Source organism: Lygodium microphyllum, chromosome 9, assembly GCF_053477565.2.
Source record: "Lygodium microphyllum isolate KBCC chromosome 9, Lygodium_microphyllum_v1.1.10, whole genome shotgun sequence".
NCBI lineage: Eukaryota > Viridiplantae > Streptophyta > Polypodiopsida > Schizaeales > Lygodiaceae > Lygodium > Lygodium microphyllum.
Genome location: NC_141143.1, coordinates 160765649 through 160785842, shown reverse-complemented (window position 1 = coordinate 160785842; position 20194 = coordinate 160765649). Strand labels below are relative to the sequence as shown.

General features: G+C 42.0%; 1 protein-coding gene across 5 annotated transcripts in view; it reads right to left on the bottom strand.

Moving 5' to 3' along the window:
* LOC148031803 (transglycosylase) overlaps nt 1-20194 on the bottom strand; it is a 178993-nt gene that overhangs the window by 6651 nt on the left and 152148 nt on the right. For all 5 annotated transcript variants that reach the window (XM_087685467.1, XM_087685466.1, XM_087685468.1 and 2 more), the window contains 4 exons: nt 17652-17705; nt 14945-15054; nt 12420-12533; nt 12127-12252 (listed from right to left, as the gene is read on the bottom strand). In XM_087685467.1, coding sequence (XP_087541593.1) covers nt 12127-12252; nt 12420-12533; nt 14945-15054; nt 17652-17705 — 404 coding nt within the window. The remainder of the gene's footprint in view (nt 1-12126; nt 12253-12419; nt 12534-14944; nt 15055-17651; nt 17706-20194) is intronic.

Sequence of the window (20194 nt, the reverse complement as noted above, 5' to 3'; positions counted from 1 at the left end):
GATGTCGCCAGCAACTGACGTCAGCATGGATGAAGGCGCTAGCAACAGGAGCAAACAAGGATGGAGTGGCAATAGTCTTGAGGGCTAGACAGCCACGTGGGAGGAGGCTGATGGCTGAAAATGCACGTGGAGTGAGAAACCTGTACAGACGGAATAAGGCTGGATGGGGGCAGCCTATCTATTTGTAGATGTGGAAAGGCGGCCCAAAAATTAGGGTTTCCACTCTAAACTCTCTCGAACCGCTCTCCATTTTAGGTTTTTTACTCTAAAAGAGCATTTTTAGTGTGTTTTGGGGCGGTTTAAAAGGTTAATCAGTAAGTAATGCATATTTTAGTTCAACATCTCCTCTCAGGTCCAAAATTGAGCCGAAAGGTTAGGCCAGCTATTGTGATGTTTACTTACCCCGAGGCGTTTTATCCCAAAGCAACCAAGGCATCGGATAAAGGGTGCATATCGACTGTCTAGTAGCCTACCAAAACTACAGAGGCGATGATTATCTTACCAAGGGAATCCAAGTAGTCACCCAGAGAAGACAAGGCATCGAACAAAGGGTGCACGTTGGTTGCCCAGTGACCTACCAAGCCCTACAAAGACGGAAGGAACTACATGCAACTTTTTTTTTTTGAATAAGTGAGGTAAATTTTATGGGATGCGGCCGATTGACTAATAGTGACCCAGAAGACGGGAGTAGAGAGGGTACACCCAACACATCACAAAACAGTACAAGCTAACCCATCCACTCAGGGTGTCAATGGCGAGGAAAAATAGATAATGAGGTATCCATGTGATGAAGAAGAATGGTGGTGTGGTAACAACAGCCACCGGTGGAAATAGCTTAAGATCTGCTCAAGTGGTGCTCTGCACAATGAGATGCAAAGTATGCTACATGTTGAAGAATGCTCAAGCAGTAGATGCCACTTGGACAGTGTCCCTCATGGAAAAATTGTTCACTTGCCCAAGCGCCCTAGTACAAAGATGATGAAATCATACAATGCAAAGGGTAAGGTACAACAGGGAGAAGAAGTCGCTGTCGAAAATAAAGTGCTGGAGCCTATAGAATACCAAGAAGGGTAGGAACCCCCTCTCAATATGGATGTAGATGCCGAAGAAGAGGAGCTTGACGTGGGTCTTCATATGGTGTTGAGAACCATAAGGAATGAAAGAAGATGAAGTGGATAAAGTGGATGAAGCACCTTGCTAGAAGAGAAAGCTAGAAGTCACCACCATGATAGTATCGAGAGAGATGTTGCACGATCCATCTCAGGAGGGGAAACCGCCATGCTGAAAGAAGAGCAAGCACTCCTAGGATGATGAAACCATGAAAGAAACGGTGTGCATCCCCATGTCTTTAGCCACGTAGGACCAAAGCACTCTGCAAGTTAGCCCTACACTGAAAGACAAAACCTTGTAAAGAGATGAGAATTTGCAAACATGGAGGTTAGTAGTGAGATGCTCCAAAGGAAAACAGAACAAAAAGAAAATCTAACTCAAAATAAATGCAATGAATTTGTATGCGTGAGTAAATGCAGCAGAAGATAAAAGAAGAGAAAAGCTAAGGACAATAAGTCCTATGGACTTGACTCTAAGAGTGCAAAAAATGAATGCTAGACTAGCCTAGGGTATCCGAAAGGACCTAGAGACATGCTAGTCTAAGAAGGTGGCCACCATCGCGTACGTCCAGTAGCAAGGCTCTACCAAGGAAACGCCTAATGAGGTGGGGAGGAAGGTGAGATAGATGCATGAAGTACAACGTGATCGAACCTACAGACCAATTAGCCAATCTCTCAAGGGTAGTGAAAGAGATGGATTGTTGAGGCTATACTCGAGCCACAAGTCCAACAAGAGCAACGTCGGGTGCTAAAGAAGCATATAAAGCAGGAGCGGACCCCACAGGATTGTGTAGTCCTAGTGATCTGCTAAGGCTTTTTAGGTGGAAGACCTTGGGCCTTGGAGTGACACTCCTCATCCACATGGCTCTGACTTTGGAGAGAACTCTTGAAGCACAAAGTCAAGATTGGTGCACCGAGTACGATCACGAGCCGCATAGCGGTTGAGAAGGTGACTCCAATGCTCTGATGCAAGCGGAAAGTGTTGCAACTGAGAGTGAAACTCAGGAAGCAAGCCCTGCATCAACTCAACGTTGGTTGTGGCATTGTAGGCTCTCCATTGATGGATGTAATCAGAGTGAGCTAGTCGAGGGTCTGACATCGGCTCTAGACCAACGACGAGGTTTCAAAGACCCTAAGACTCAAGCACTTGTTGCATTAAATTAGACCAAGTGGTGAAATTTGACCCGTTAAAACGTGTCTTATCCGTGAAGGCGTTCTTGGCCATTGCAACAGGAGTGGTAGTGCTTGAAGATGGATAGTGTGAAAAAGAGTAGTGGGGATAGGATGGGAGACTGGACTACACTTGGGAATGGGCCCCAAAGTGCCCACCAAGCATGCGGATAGTATGCAAGGTGGATCCATAGGTAGGGATGGGCTGACTAGGCATGGACATGGTAGCCACATGAGAAACCCAAAGAGATGGAACAGAAACAAGGGAAGCAGAAGATGGAAATTCCTATGTAGGTGTAACCCAAGAAGAGTGTGAAGACGCACCATAAGCTGAGGATGGAAACCCTTGCGTATGAGTGGTCATGTGAGATGTGAAGCTGGGGATAGTGAGGGGGATACCCATCATAGTCAACCCAAGAGTTATGGGTGTGCTCATTTGCTGAAAGGTGAGAGGCACTGTGTTGAAGGGTAGCATTCCCCCTAACGAAGTACCATGGTGCAAAGAGATAGAGAATGGGGTGGAAAAGGAAAAGGTGCTAGGAGCGGAGATGAAAGATGCAATCCCTAGGGTGTGTGATGCAGATGTGGAGTGTAATTGAAGGTTTTGGAAAGATAATGAGAGGTAATCAAGGTGTGATATTGAAAAGTGTGGGATGGGAGGAAAGTGAAAAGTGTGTGTGATATGCTCAAATGAAATAGAAGCTATAGATGTACCTCAATTCCGTCTGCTTCGTAAGCCCCCTCTATTGAAGTTCGCATATGCAAAGCTATCCAAATCCCATACCTCAAAAGAACAAATAGGTGAGGGTTTTGATTCATGCAATACAAAAGAATTGTACAAACCTGACATTGGATCTTGTTGAGATGATGAAGATGGATCGCCAGACGTTCGGAATGCCATGTCTTCCATGATCGGAGAGGTAGCTAACCTCACCAACCGGTCCAGATATGGTAGCAAAACTTGTAGGAGGGGTGTAAACATCATCGTACTTGTTAAGATAGTACTCCTCAAAGTCCTCATTTGTCATGTTAGTGAAATCTGGTGAAGATGGAGTGTCGTCCTCCTCACCGAGTCCATAAAGTCGTCTCAAGGTCTCCAATGATGCAGAAGCCTGATAAGACATCATAGGAACTGAAACAGGTGTCTGGGACATTGTGATTCAATTACGAGTCGTATTGTGTGCCTCGCACAAAGACTAGCTCTCCACAATATCCACAGGATACTGTTTACAAGAGCACCGGCTCTAATACAATGTGAAGAAAAATGCTAGGGTTTGCACTGAGGACACACAGAGTGTACGACCACAACATAAACACAAAGAGACAGACACAGACATAGACACAAAGGGCAAAACTCAAACCCTAAATGCAAAACTCAAAACTCAAACTCTAAATACAAAACTTCAAAACTCAAACCCTAAACGCAAGACTCAAAACTCAAAACTCAAACACAGAAACTCAAACACAAACATAAGAAGGGAGAGAGAGAACACAACTCTGAAGTGAATGGATGCTGTAAATGAATGTAAGAGTGTACAGTGTGCTCAAGGGCAGAGCAATGTCGGAGTGTGACGTCCACTGGAGATGAATCCCAAGTTTGTGACTACCAGTCGGAGTGTAGGAGTGCTGAATAGTGAATGGCAGTAGGCTGGTCACCAAAACACAGTAGTGTACCACCGATTGGAGGCTAGAAACTATGCACAGTCTGCTGTAAACAGCAGGCTGCAATAGTGTTTGATGTGGGTGGCGGTGACTGGATGATCAGATCGCAGCAGATGATGTCGCCAACAGCTGACGTCGGCATGGATGAAGGCGCCAGCAGCAGGAGCAAACACGAAGGAGTGGCAGTAATCTCGAGGGCTGGACAGCCACGTGGGAGGAGACTCATGGCTGAAAATGCACTTGGAGTGAGAAACTTGCACAGACGGAATAAGGTTGAATGGGGGCAGCCTGTCTATTTATAGATGTGGAAGGGCGCCCCAAAAATTAGGGTTTCCACTCTAAACTCTCTCGAACCGCTCCCTGTTTTGTGTTTTTTACTCTAAAAGAGCATTTTTTAGTGTGTTTTGGGGCTGTTTAAAAGGTCAATCAGCAAGTAATGCATGTTTTAGCTCAACAGAGTCTGAAGAAGAAGGAGCCTCAGGATGAGCCAAGGGTCGGAAATAGTCAAGGCTCTCAAGAGAGTGGACTGTGGAAGCCACTGTACCTGGAAGTGGGTGGGGGAAACCTCCACATAGTGGGGCGGTCTCCAGGAGGACTTATCACCTCGTAAGGTCTTAGATCCTCCGTGTGCTCGAAAGGACTTAGTGCGCATTAAATGCAACTTATTGCCTTGAGCATAATACTCCGATAGCCGATGCAAAATGATCTCTATGGCCTAGAAAGGAGAGGTGGCACAAGGAGTGCCAGTGGGAGATGCATATACTCTGGAAGGGTAGGGAGCAAAGGTCAAAGTCGATAGTCTTCGGTGGGATAACCATTCGTGTCATAGTACGAGCACCCACTAGTTTGGTCATTTGTTGGTAAAGAATCCATGGGTATCAATGTGCCTTGTTGAAGAAGGAAGAGGTGGAAGAGGTCAGCCACAAACCACAGGCCACAATGTCCGCCTGAGGGGTGGGAGGGCAGGGGAAGGCCGGGTGCAAATACTGGAAGGGCTAAACCAGGAGTGGTCGGCAAGAACCACCAGCAGTTAAGGTGCAGCCGCCGGCTATGGGAAAAAGCGGCCAATTGAGTGGCTGATCCGCCAGCAGTAACCTGTGCAAACGCAAGGAGATAGGGAGGACCCGCTTGCTATAAACACAGATCAATACAAGGAAGAAATGACAGTTGGCTGGGCAGAACCGGCAATCTGCAGCCAGTGCTGCCAGCAGCAGCCGCGTAAAAAATTGCTGGCAAATTGGGTGTAGCCACCGGGGCAATAGGAGCTGAGCCGCTGGCTGACAGGAAACAGTCAACAAGATGCAAGACGGAGCAGGCCACCGGCAGAAGGCAGTTGCCAAGAGCTAGGTGGAGTAGGCCAGCAGCAGAAAAACAGCCGCCAGGAGCTGGACGGAGCAAGCAGAGGTCAGCCAATTGCAAACACAAGTTGGGTTAAGCGTTGGGCTAGTTTGCCTGAGCTGTAGGCTACAAACGCACCTTAGAACAACCACCAAAAAAGTGTTGATGCAGCGGAAGAAGAGAAGTGGATACCGAACCCGCCACCGATCTTTGCCTTCACTGGAGTGGAGCATCTTCGCTGCTGGGTGAGTAGATCCAGCTCTAATACCGTGTCAAAAGATGACATATCAACAAGATAGTAGGGTTGCGGGGAGAAACATGGAGTGAACTCGACAAACATGGAGAAGTGAAGAGAAGAGAGAAGAAACTTTGATGAATAGAATGATGAAGTTCTAAATCATGGAGTGAATGTGATACAAGGAAACAAGGGTACCATAGCCTAAGGAAGATGATGAAGACAACCATGAACCACGAACCGCAATGTCTTCCTGAAGGGGTGTGAGTGTAGTGGAGAGGCTGGAGAGAAGAGGTGACAGACTGAATGAATCAACCGTAAGGAATGAATGAGAGAGTGGCCTATAAATAGGCAGAGTCAGTCTAGGATGACGCCCCTTTTTGGAGCTACAAATCCTAAATGCAAAACGCAGAAACACAAAAATCGCAAATTGTAGGTGAAGGGTTTCTCAACACACATCCTTGATACAAAACCTTAGACTTCCAAAGCTGGATGAATCTATCCTGCCACTTCTTTTTGCTATCCCAAATATGCCACAATTTATTAGCCTTACATGTGACCCATCTCTTGGCTTCCACAATCTAATGATACATTTGGTTTGCTGACCTTTTCTCGAAATCATCAGGAATCACAAATGTCCAATCATGCCAAGGAGACAATGATTGTAGCGCAAGCAAAGGAAAGAACCTCAAAAGCCTGTCATGTATGGACGATCAAATGTCGTAATATCCTTGAGGCACCCGAAAATGCTGACGAATACGCCGAAAAGAATAAAGACAGGCTTGCCCAGGAATGACACCATCAAGGACTGTCTACAACCCCAAACGAGAAATTTAATTAAACTTGTCTCTTTGCAAATCTTTATCAAGTCAATCCAACAACCTCGAGGTAGCTAGAACTTCACCTTCCAACGAATTCTCCTCACAAAAATCACGAGGGCGCCAAACTGCAAAAGGTAACATCGCCTGCCAATATGCGATCAAATGAGAAAGAAGAAAAGACTGGGAGACCATCGGTCTTGTGGAATTAAGCAATATGCCACCAAGAAGCACGAATAACCGTGCTACCATGAGAGATGCAAGTCCTTTCTATAAAAAATTTAGCAACACTTGAACAAGGATGACTCTCTACACATAGTGTCTACAAAAGAGCTAGCCTCAAAGTAGCCATATGCAAATTAACATCCAATAAAGCTACTTCCCCCATCCTTTTAAGAGTAGTCACATGTTGCCACAAAATCCACACCTGGCCCAAACAATTCGCTTTCTTTTTCCACAACATGAATCGGATAGACTAAACAAATTCCAAAAGACACTTTTTAGTCCAAGGAAGCAATGGTAGGAAAAACGAAATCTTTGTGATCGTGATGCATTGAGCAACTTTAAGTCTCACATGATGAGGCCAGTCTTGAGATTTCCAAAACATGAACCGATTATGAATACGGGATGACATCCAATCCAGCAAGGCATGGGGAGCTACATCCACACCAATAGAATAACCCAAGTGCCTAGTTATATTTCCCTTAGAAATCACAATTCCATGCTAGCCCAAGGCCTGTAAATCATTCTTCGTACAAGAGAGAAATGTAGATTTCTAAGCATTAATATGAAGCCCTGATGCCATAGCAAAAAGATTCCACGCAACCATTGCCCAATTAACATTTGAGCGATCAGCCTTAAGAAACATGAAGGAATCATCTGCCAAAGATTGACCCACAGGTTGGGCCCCACTAGTAAGAGAGAAACCAACAATCTCACCTTCATCGGCCAACTTATCCAACAATGAAAGCATCCAGTGAGTGACTAAAGCAAACAACAAAGGGCTGAGGGGGCAGCCTTGCCAAAGAGACCAAGATAAGGCAATTTCATCTGCAATCCCTCGATTAAGTGCAATATGGGCCACAACATCCTGACTAATAGTATCAAGAAGAGAAATCATATTAGACCCAAATCCCATGGTGCACATTAGCTGCCTCAAAAAAGATAAGCTTACATGATCAAATGCCTTTTCAATATCAAGCTAAACCATAACAAAACCTGCTGGCTTGAAGCTTTAGCATACTCAATCCCCAATTGAATATTCAAAATGTTGTGCATTATATTTCGGCCCTTAATGAAACCATATTGACATGGATGAACCAAATGTGGAAATACTTTCTGTAATCTCTTGGCAATGATTTTAGAAAAGATTTTATATAAAGAAACCATAACAGAAATGGGTCTCCATTGTTTCAAAGAGGTTAGAGAGGAAACCTTAGACAGTAATTGAATGATTACAATGTTCTAATCTCAAGGCATCGTACCAGAATAGAGCAGTAGGAGCATATACACCCACTAACCACAAAACCTCTCCCTCATATAGGATTTCAAGAATCATAAATTTGCCACAATGGTCCTAAGAAACCAAAGATAGTTGTAGGGAAGATCTGACGACCAACATAACACCAAATCTATATGGAATACGACCACTAAAAAAGGCTGAATAATCCTTATATACATGAGATCTTGCCAAAGCATGCTATTTATGCTCCACAGCAAAAGACACATCCCAATTTCCAACTAACACAACTTTCCACAACCGATACTACTTACTGCCCGAAGAAATACCTTTAGCATTCCATAAAGCAATTCTCATGATGAATCACAAAAAAGAAAACTGCTGAACCAGCACTTTCCCTTTCCCTTTTACATCAATTGCTTTAGCTGCTTGAAATCTCTCCATCTCACTTCAGATCACATCTACAAGATCTACCCTCTGCATACTAGCAATTGAAGCACAAGAAGAAAACTACTATTGCTGAGAATGGAAAACATCTCGAGGAGACACAAGCCTCCCACATTCCTCAAAGTACAAAGCAAAATCACAAGCCCTTTTATCATCCGCACCAACTGTAGGAACACGTGAAGATTGAGGTTTCATATAGAACCCCCTATCTTTGTGTTGAAAATTTTGAGTGATAGGTTGCGGAGGTGGGTGGGCAAGAGTCCACCAAGACTCCTATCTAGCATTACGTCTAACACAGTGACCCAAGAATTATCCTAAGCAGGCCAAGTCTAAATAATGGAAAGTGATGTACACTCAATACCAATTTGGGAAGCATCCTTCTTTCCATCGTCTTGTCCATGTTGGACAAGCAGCTCAAGATTAGCTTCTGGCTGCTAAACCATCTGCTAGGGATGATGCTCTTGTATATCCATGTCAGGATCCATAGAGCGCTGCAATACCTCAAGGTTTCTATCACATTCTGAAATGAAATAACCCAATTGGCCACATCTGAAACAGTGTCCAATAAATGTGCCCCATTTCGGCTCATAAACCAAAGTTTGCAACCCCGGAACCTCAAAATGAACTTTGGTCAGGTGAGGTTTCCATGTATCCCAAAGCATGCAGGCCCTATTCCTATTGCGGAAGGCCAACCGAGGCTCCATCGACACCTCACTAAGGGATCTGAAAACCAAAGGAAGAAGTCGCCAAAGATGTGTAAGAAAATCAACCACCTCGACCCAAATTGGGCATGCTTCCCAAAGTAACTCTTAAAACTCCACCATAGGCCTCCATAGAACCATATGTACTAACTGACCATCCATGAACAAAGGGATCATAGTTGTCAGGTACAAAAGGTATGATACGGTACGGTACGATAAAATACGGTACTAAATGGTATCTTAAGATTTTATAAGATACGGTACGATATTAGTACGAAAAAAAACCTTGATTATTTTGGACTAAAGATAATAGAATATATATTTCAAGTCTAAATAGCAATGCTATTAGACTATATACAATGAGTATTGAGGATAACATGCCAAAACCTAATATTCCATGCGCTACTGCTACCTACAACTTATAACTACATAGATGGAAGTGGATACATCATACATGCATTATCATATAAATAAAAGAAGTGTGGGCTTGAGAGAGAGAAGATTGAGAGAAATCGTTTGAATCTCAAATAACCTAATCTCATAGAAAAATCATATTAATATAAGGAGCATTTAGCTCGTTCCAAAGTGCAGTTCGAATGGGAAAGATGTATCCATTAAGTTGGTACCTTGCGGTACTAATATGTAAGGTACGGTACCTAAAGTATGGTACAGTATCAAACCTTTGGTATGTGATACTAGTGCAACTATGGTTGAGAGAGAGAAAGAGGCTAGAGAGAGAGAAAGAGAAGGTTGAGAGAGAGAGAGAGAGAGAGAGAGAGAGAGAGAGAGGCTTGAGAGAAAAAGAGGGTGTGAGAAGCTTGAGAGAGAGAGAGGCTTGGGGGAGAAATAAGAAAGGAGAAAGAAAAAAAGAAAGTTGTAGACTTAAAGGAGAGTGCCAAAAAAGTGCCCATTTTTCGTACTAAATCGTATGGATACGTACCGTACTGCACGGATACATACCGTATGGATCTATATGTACTACGTATAGAGACAACCTTGAAAGGGATACATTGCATAATGTGAGCACACACTTCCGAGGAACGAAAAAGGACCTCAAAAAACCCCCTTGGTCCATCATAAATCTCTTCAACAAGAGGGGCTTGCACTTGCCCTGAAGCATCAACTTGACACACCTCAACACTTACCAGCATAGACTGCAATCAAGCACAAATTCTAGTGATCAAAGGAATCCTTCCCGTAAAGTAAAAGATGGCTGCTCTCTCATGGAAAGTAGCAATCTATTGTAAGACCAAATCAGTTCCCATAACAGTGATCACATGTTCCCCTTCCAATAAAAAAACTCCCTTTACCCTCATTGGCATGAGCATAATAGGACATAAGATTATTGACATTGGCCAATATAAACTGAAGAGACCCATCAGTCTGTGAGCACAAAGCATGAACATTTTGTTGAGGTAAATTTAGGACACACAAAACCGGTTCATCAACTGACATCTTACAACATTTACCCATCTCATCCCCATCCATCAACTGCCCAGAATCTTCAACTAATGAGTCACCATTCGATTCCGCCAAATCTTTATCACCCCCATTCCCTATATGCTGGTCAAGAAACTCTCTCTCTCTCTCTCTCTCTCCGTGCATGCGCACAAGGGCAGAGAAGTAGCAATGAAGACCAACCGTACAATCTTAGTGGTGCTGAAGAGAGAGGGCAGCATTGACAATGAGTAGGAAAGACCAGGGTGCCACACAGGCAAAGGGCAGCATAGCAACCAGAAACGTTTAGAAACGAAATGTGAGAAACGTGTTTCATAAGTTTCTTTCAGGAGGGGGTAAAATAAGAAACACGGGTTTTTTTAGATATGAATAATACGTTACATATCCATGATTCATTATTAACTTGTCACTTATGTTAAAGTTAGTCTTTGGACAAGCTATACTATGGTTTAGAACTCAAACATTATGATTCATACATATCATACAAAGAAAATTGAAATTAACATGTAAATAGCCTATCTACAATATGGACCGAGTCAAGTTGCAACATCATGATTCTTATTTCAAAACAAACTAACAAAATGTCAAAATCGAGAATGCATCATAATATATCATAAATGAGACTAAAGTCGTATAATATTCAAATCTCAAGACAAGAATAGATGTTAGATTGACAAAGTCCAATAACTAAACAAAATCAGTCTCTCATCCAAAATCTTGAGTCCTCACGAGTCATTACACATCATCATCATCATGTTTAACATTGCCCAATAGTTTTTGTCAAAAAAAACCATGTTTTGGGTTCCAACTCACCAAAAAAAAAAGAGGAAAAAAAAACACCCACATTTTTTACTCTCAGAAACGTTTCGTAAGTTTCAAATTCAAAGAAAAACGTTTCTTGGCTGCTATGAAGGGCAGCACAGGGCAGTGTTGACCACATCTCCAACATCACACAATGATGTGTTGGCTTCTTTGAGACACTTCTCTTGGAACTAAAATACAAACAAAAGATATAAGGGAAATTTCTGTTGTTTTTTTGCCTATTGGAATAACAGATTTCAATTTGATCTCTTGGACAACGTATACAAATGAGACCTACCTAACAAAAGTGATTAGTTTTTTTTTTATCCTGATTGAAAATGTCCATTGGACTACAAACGTTCCCTTGAACAAGTTAGATGCCCTAGATAACCACCAAAGTTCCAAGTCCCTTACATGGAAGCAGAACAAAAAAGATAAATAAGTGCTCCCAAGCAGTATACATGAAGAAGGAAATGGATATTGTGTCCTGAAGGTGTGGGAGAGAACAAATGAAAATGCCATGTCATTAGAGGGGAAGAGGAACAGGTGCATAAGGAGAGAAAAAAGGGGGAGATTCTAATAGAGAATACCAAAAAATGTATCTTAAAGGGGTAGTGAATCATGGCCTTAAATATTCCAGAAATCATGTTCGATCTGAGGGGAAAAATCATGTGATATCATCAGATGAGATTTCCTGGCTATTTTGGAGTTTCAAGGACCTCCAACAGGTGTTTTGAGGCATTTCAAGCCTATATGCTAGGAATAGATTTAAAAACAGTACATCAGCAAACATAAGCATGTTCCTTGCATTTGAAAGGTAAGCTTATTAGAGGAGGCAAGGTTATGAATTCCAGATTTTTAAAATCATCACTCTTTTTCAGCATGCCTTCTCTCAAAGTTAAACATCTACATTGAGGGAATCACTAACCTTTGCTTCTGATGATAGTGCGTCACTGCAGCTAGATATTTCAGCCAAAGAGATCCAGCCATTTGATCATTGACATTTTGAGGTCCAACCAGGTAAGCCTTCACTATAAATTGATCATTCCTTTGCCTGACCAATAAGGTGAATAGAATCATCTCAATCAAAATGCTTAATTCACTTTGTCCTTTCCAAATCTAAATTTCACACTGCATGGTTTGTTTTGTTGCAAATAGGTGACCTTAACAACAGAAGCAACTTGACAGAACAGTAGCCAAAATTCGCAAGAGAACACAAACCTGCCCTCATAAGTTGATAACCAGGATAAGTAACAGGCCGCAAAATACATTGATAGAAATGGGTTGGACAGATCCTCACCAGACTGAATTTTATAGGCTTTATAACCCAAAGTGCTGCCACACAATAGCCACTGTCATTAACAGCCCGTTGACATTCCGAATACCATGTGAATACACAAGCATATCAAATGCTGAAACGTACATTAAGTTGGCTTGTGGAACATAGTCAGACTGCCATAAGACTAAAAATGTTTATCTCGCCAATTTGATGGATTAATTACAGCAATTATACATTCATAATATCAGCATTTATATAGTTCCTTACTCATCACAGGCCAAATTTCCAGCTCAAAGACATGGGACATTCCTTCAAGCATTTGACAGATTTTTGCAAGGTCATTTGGGCTCAAAAAATTTGTGCTCCTTGGGAGATATGTCATTTCAGACGTAAAATAAAGTTATTTCACAAAAAGAATGCATGCACAAGTGGAGTGGGTGGCTGGGTCGGGGTGGGGGTTATAATTTGCCATTGCGTATGCCAAATACATAGCTCAATGTGTCCTATTGTTACAAATAGATTGGATGCAGCCTTCCCAAATATTAATTTTTAGCCTTCAATCACTGAAAATTAATCTAATAATTATTTCGGTGCCTAGAAAAGTAATCTGACTGGCCAGCAATTAAATTGGCTAGGTATCTTCCACTCCCGAGTCTCTCTGTGCCATCTTTGACCATTAGATCAACGTTAGGTACCATTAAACACCACATCTCTAATGTCACCAATGAACACAAATAACCTAGGCCAACAACAGGTACTAGATACCACCAAGTACCCTGCCTCAAATGTAGATTCTAGCACTTAGGTTGATGACTCAGCCCAAGAAAACTACCACCCAACGGGAAACTAAGGTCATCTAGCTGCTGTATCAGCTGCCCAAACCAGCCTGAAATGCAAGCCATGGAAAATTGTCCAACATCAAACACAAGCAAGAGACACAAAAAAGTCCACCCTGCTCAGGGGAGCTGCAAATGCAGTGTACACAGCACTTGTAGATGACACCCAACTGGTACAAAAACATGGACAGCACCTGCTCTTAGTCAACTCCGGCTCCCACCAAGGCGAATGATACCATGTGAGAGTGTGCAGCAGAAAGGAAAGTGAACGTGGAGTGAGAAAGAGAAGATAGACACAGAGAATGGAGGAACAATCTGACTAAGACTAAAGGATACAATGGACCAAATGGAGGTAGGAGGTAAAGAACGTGGGCACCAAATGGAGATAGGAGGTGATGATGATGATGATGATGATGATGATGATGATGATGATGGAGGCTAGCTGAGAAGATGATCTGATGGATGAATGGAGTGAGGAGGCATGATGCCTTTACATAGGCAAACTAAGGTGACAATTGGTATACAAACTGGCGAGGCCCAAAATGTGGGCACCCAAGTCAGCCCATCCAACTGACCAGAATGGTACAGTGCATGTTTGTTTACAAATCATGCAATGCAATCGATCATTATGGTCTAGTTTCAGTTCTTTTTACCTCTTGTGATATTGCCTAAACCTGAAATTGATTCCTTCATGTCCATGTCCATTGATCCAACTATATGACCTAATTGGGTGCCAGTGACTAGAATTCAAGCATATCAAGGTCAAACTTGCACAAAAAAGGGTTAATGGCTTGAAGTATAGACTAGACTTTCCATAATATAATAGTCACAATTAGCATGATGGCATGACCATGAAAAATTTGTACCATGTGCACCTGTAAGCATGATCTAGCACTATGTTTGTCATATACATGGAAAGAGCTTTTATATGATATTCTTTTTTTTTTTTTTTTTGGGTTGTGCCCCCGGGGGCGCGGGGGGGGGGGGGGGGGGGGGGGGGGGGGGTGGGGGGGGGGTGGGGGTGGGGGTGGGGGTGGGGTGGTCGTTTTTGGAATATGGGAGCCTTGGATTGACCTTAAAAAGATAGTCTTAAAAAAAAGGACCTTAAAAAGATAGTCTTAAAAAAAAGGGATGACATTCTAATAATGGCACCAAACTTACAAAGCCTCCCTTTGTACATTTAGATGCAATACAACACAAAACTCAAGAACTGATGAGTTGGAGAGTAGGAAACTAGTGCAAATAAGGCAACCACATGGTAAATACAAGATATTAAAGCCAAAGAGACTGTTAAGAGGGCTAAGCTTATCACTTCATACAACATCCATACATCCATTGGATTCTATGTTTGATATCTTTCTCCATGGATTTCTGAATTTGCAGTAGTTATTATTCAAGGCAGAGAACTACACACACTTCTTTGGATGGACTGGACCCTTCAGACTGAATAGCTCATAGTAATGGCTATATTGGATGAGGCATCCCTGAGACACTATCATTGGACAACTTTCAGCTAAATCAGATGCATGACATATTACTAGAAAGAGCTAGAGGATAGACAAGATCAGCAATAGCACAACTCAATTTTGTTCAAAAAAAGTTCAAGAACACAATGTAAGAGAAATACTTACTTATGCAGCCATTCAGCTGTAGGAAAGGCTATATGCAAGATCCCATTTGGAAAATCCAAACCATACAGGAGTCGTTTACTGCATATTTCTGCTAGTGCACAAAGCATCTCCTGCAGATATAATTTTAGAAGAGATTTACCCTTGAGATAAGGTTTAATAATCTAATCTACAATAAGGAAGAACAGTTGTGCTTTCTTGATAACTGCAGTGCTTGCTGATTATTAAAAATAAATTTATAACACAAGTTAACCATTTTCATTACCCTGTTATCCCAAGGGTAGTCATACAAGAAGCATGGTGTAGCTGCTAGAAAACAAAAGAGACCCCAGGATCCACCCAAGCCTCTGAAAATATAAGCTTGCTACAGACACGATGTCCCCCTTAAAACATCTTATTTACTTCCCAAACTTCTGATCAACATGTTTCAAAGAGAAGAAATTCCTACTAACAATGCCTCGAGAAAAACCTTTGTCAAGGCAAAAATAGTAATATAAGGCATTAAATAAGCCCTATAGGAAGTCTAATACAAGGGTTGAGTAACAGACAGTTTGGTATGCCATAATGCCAAATCATATGCAACTCAAAGTGGAAGAAGGTACCAGAGCTCAAGCACGAATAAAAGCATCTCCCCTCATGATCTGAGTCACCCAGACTTCTGACTCCCCATTGATTTGGAAAACCGTTTTCAGAATTTGTACCAGCTTACCATAGTTCTCCAAGTTCTTCACTTGGATTAGATAATGGGCATCCTTGACAATTTCAAAAGAAAGAAATCATACATCCACACAGCCCAGCCTTTTGATGCCTACAGTTTCTGCAAATATTCAGTGCAGTAATCCCTTTGCAATGTTGTTGTTAAGTGGATGATTGCATATTTCTCACAGGCATTATCCCCTTCTTCAAATTGATGAACTAAAGATAATAGTTTCACCAAAAGTGAGACCATGTGAGAGGTTTTCAACTGCAACCTTCTCAATGAGCTGGTTCTCACAGCAAAAAGGGCTATATCAACACATCTTGATGTTGTCAAAGCTAGCTTCACAATCCTCCATATGTCAAAACAATGTAATGATGAGTTACAAGGCTCTTGGTTGAGGGTTGGTTTACCAAGGAAAAAGGGGAAAAGATATTTCTAACTTTGCATATCATCATTTCTAGGTTAAGTTATGTTATATCTTGTCATTGCTCAGCAGCGTAGTCAGGTAAGATGCATACGATGTGTTGACTACATGCCCTTAGCACGCAACTGAATGTACACCAAATATACCAGATAAAGTGCATTGTTTCGTACGAGAGAGCTAGATGAAGAGAAGAGAGAAGAATAGATGAGGTTGTAAGAGAGAGTTAACAAGAAGAAGAGGCAATAGAGGTAGATGAAGAGGAAGAGGAAAAGGTTGAATTAAAATTACGGGCAGAAAGTCTTCTTGTGGAGATTGTTGATTGGTGGTCTTCCAACTGGAGAGGTGCTGCATGCTCGAAAGATTTCTACTGGTCATTGTGTATTCTACACTACATGTGATGAAACATTGCTTCATCTTTTTGCCTCTTGTCCAGTTGCGCAACAGATCTGGTGTTTCATTTCTCGTGTGTGGCTCTCGGAGACTCACCTCCGGATAACAGCCCGGTCATGGATTATGAGAAAGCTGCCCTCCGTGCCTTCTTTGTATTCTGATTATTCCTAACTGTTCCAGTTCCTTAGATGTACTGCCTTGTGGCATATTTGGCGTACTCGGAATGCCTTTATTTTCGATTCGGTCTCGGGCATCCATGGTCATGGGGCCCATATTCGAGGTTTAGTGCTATGGCAGATTTCTTCTATGATATCAGCTGACCTGGTTCTTCCTGACATTGCTGCCCCCTGGCTGGCTATTGTTCGCTCTACACCAACAGTGTGATTTTCTCTTTGTGATAGAGTCCTGATAGTCTTTCATCACTTTCTTTGAAGACCTGATGGTCTAATGTAACAGAATGTAAAGAGAGAGAGAGAGAGAGAGAGAGTTTCTCTGATGACCTGATGTAACAGAAAGTAAGAGATATAGAGAGAATGCTGACCTGATGGTCTGATGTAAATATTTACTACTTAATTCAATTATCTTCATGAAAAAAAAAACGGGCAGAAAGTCACATTTTTCAAGATCAAATGTTCACATTCAAGAAAAAAGGGGATCTTCTTAGTCACTCAGATAAGATCTTGGGGATTATGCATCATCTGCAAAGATCGAAAGCCAGATAATTTCTCAACATGCCATATCCCCTAGTACACTTAAGACTAGTAAATTTCAGATGTTGGCTTTGATAGTCTCATCAAGACTTCTCCAATCTTCCACTTCTCCTTAAAATCAGACACAGTGATTTACATACTTTTAGACTACAAGGTGTCTTGCCTGAGGCATCTCATCAACATCCTGAATACTTCATCAACTTGCATATGCAACAGTTTTGGGGAGTTCCCTGCTCCTCTCCAAATATAACCTGTTAATTATAAACTGTGTCTGGCCAATAACCAAGAACTTCTCTATCAATTGTGTGAGGCACATCTAATGTTTTGGCACTTGATCCAAACACTGCAGTGGTTTTAAGGAATAATGGCCTGATGCCAAACCACTACCCAAGACAATCAAATATGAATATTTTGGAAAGCTATTCATATCATTATTTAAATATTTAATCCAGTGTTCATCAAGAAAGACCATTTTAATCCTCTTACAGAATTTATTCTTCCTTGTTTGAAGTGCCGTGCCAATATGATGTCTGCAACAGCCTGCACACAAAAGGAAGCAATGAATAAATCAAAAAACATGCATCTCACAATATTCCTCAAAAATGCCTACAACAAGCAGAAGTTTCAATGCAGAGTGCTCTAAAAGAATGCTCTGCCGTTGATAAGTGAACCAGGTTATCATAGTGGTAATATGATTTCACTGAAAACCAATAATCTTCTCAATTCTCAAAGAAACAAATCCATCATATTCATTCAGATCAGTACTATTGTGTATTTAAACCCTTCTGTGTGTGTGTGTGTGTGTGTGTGAGAGAGAGAGAGAGAGAGAAGGGTGATTGTATTAATTACCAGAAACACAAAATTCAGAAGTACAACATTAAAAGAAGTACAAACGGTCTATACAACCGAGGACACTGAAGAAACTGCAGTGTGACAAAGAAAGCAAACCCTATCGAGGAAGAATATCTGCTAGCTCAATGATGCCGAGCTGCCAATGGAGAAGCCCTCTCAAACAGGCAATATAACTCTATGCTCCAAAAATGGAATGAAAAATGAATGCATTCTGCATAGTCCATATGTGCCAATATCCCCAATAGCGCAAAAGCCTCGTCCTCAGATATATTCACATCTAAGCTCTCCACTATATCCTTGATCCTTAACCAGATCGTAAGACACACACCGCGCTATACGTTAGGGTTAGGGTTAGAAATAGAAGGGGTTGTGAACTCACCAACCATGAGAGTCATTACCCCATATGGCCCATGCAAAATTTCCAGTTCAAGGCCATTGATATGGTAGTAATTATAGTCATCATTAAGGTTAATGGAGACTTTTTCTGCACCACTGAGCCAAAACAATCTCGATAGGGTGTTTGGAGACTCGAGAGCAAATGAATCTACTCCACAAGTCCCTTTAGAAGCAACCCAGGTGACTACACAATACTAAGCTTTGCTTGGCTCCACCGCTATGCTCTTGGGCTACGAGAGGGACAAAGAGATAATACAGCAAAGTACCAAGAGGGTGGTTATAGATAGGATAAGTAGATACCTAATGGTCCATTTTACAAAGGAGGAGCCTACACAATACTGAGCTTTGCTTGGCTCCACCACTAGGCTCCTAGGCTATGAGAGGGACACAAAGACGGTATGGCACAATACCAAGAGGGTGGTTATAGATAGGATGAGCAATACCTAATGGCCCATTTTACAAAGGGGGAGCTGGAGAAGGCACTTCTCGCATTGCCCTCAAGTGTCCACGACTATATAAGTCCTTCTTGAGCTACAAGGATCTTATCAATGCAAGCTTCATGCTTTTTGAAAGATTTTGGCAGACTTTCCAAAGGACTCGTTCACCTCATTCGGAAAGGAAGTGAAGCCCGACTAGAGATCAGAGTGGAGACTAAATACATTTCTTGGAACTACCTATAAGATCCTTGCAAAGGCAAACAATCTCAAATTAGGCCCATTGATGCCACATATTCTACACCCCATCCAGACAGGTTTTGTCCAAGAGTGTAGCATCTTGGACAACATCTTTGCTTTTTGAGAGTCCACCACTTTGGCTTATCTTACAAGCTGAGGATGGGATTGCTAGAGTAGTGGATCAAGGGAATTGTTTCCCTTTACTCCTCAATACATAGCCAAGTTATGACTCCTCGAGCAAGAAGAGACATATCTAGCACTCATAGATCAATTAGACACAGCTTCCCATCAACCCCCTTCTTGTTCTTATTTGTAGCAAAGGCTATGAGCACCTTCTTGAGAGAAATTCATAGATATCAAAGACATTAGGTTGCCTATCCATGAGTTTGAGGAGCTTCCTGATAGGGACTTTGCTGATGGCATAGCAATCTATCTAGATGGGGATGAGACTAACTTTAGGGCCTTTGTAACAGCCATGGAGATATTTTGGGAAGCAGTAGATGCTTTAATTAGTTGGCAACTTGACACAAGTCCTATGAATTTTGGGTATGTGACATTAGGCAACAAGAGTGGCAGTTGCATGAGCATTTCACATGGGTTCCCTATGGGACCACAATAAGATATCTCTGATGCCATGTAGGGATTCCCATTATATCAAAGCAACAATTAGCACCCCTCCTCTTGAGCACAAGATACAAGTTTTTTTATTGGAGCTCAACGAGGCTCTCACTAGCAAGGAGAGTAGTGGTTGCCAACCAAGTTCTTGCAACCATATGGTACATCGCTTCCTATTAGGCATTCTCCAAGTCATGCATCCCCAAGTGAAGCGCCTCATCAAGAATTTCATTTGGTTCAAAGGAGATAGAAGCCCTAACTAGGATGTTATCGTACAACCTAAATCTAGAGGAGGGTTGGGGATCATAGACATAGATAGCCAAAGCAAAGCCTTGTTGACTATGCTCATTATTAGGGATTTTCATCTAGGCAAGGAATGTTGGACGGAACTTCTAAAAGTAAGGTTGCAAGCTACAACACCCTCAACATGGAGGACCATGGCACCTCAACATCCACTCGATTTTTCAGGACTCATGAGATTAGAACCACGAA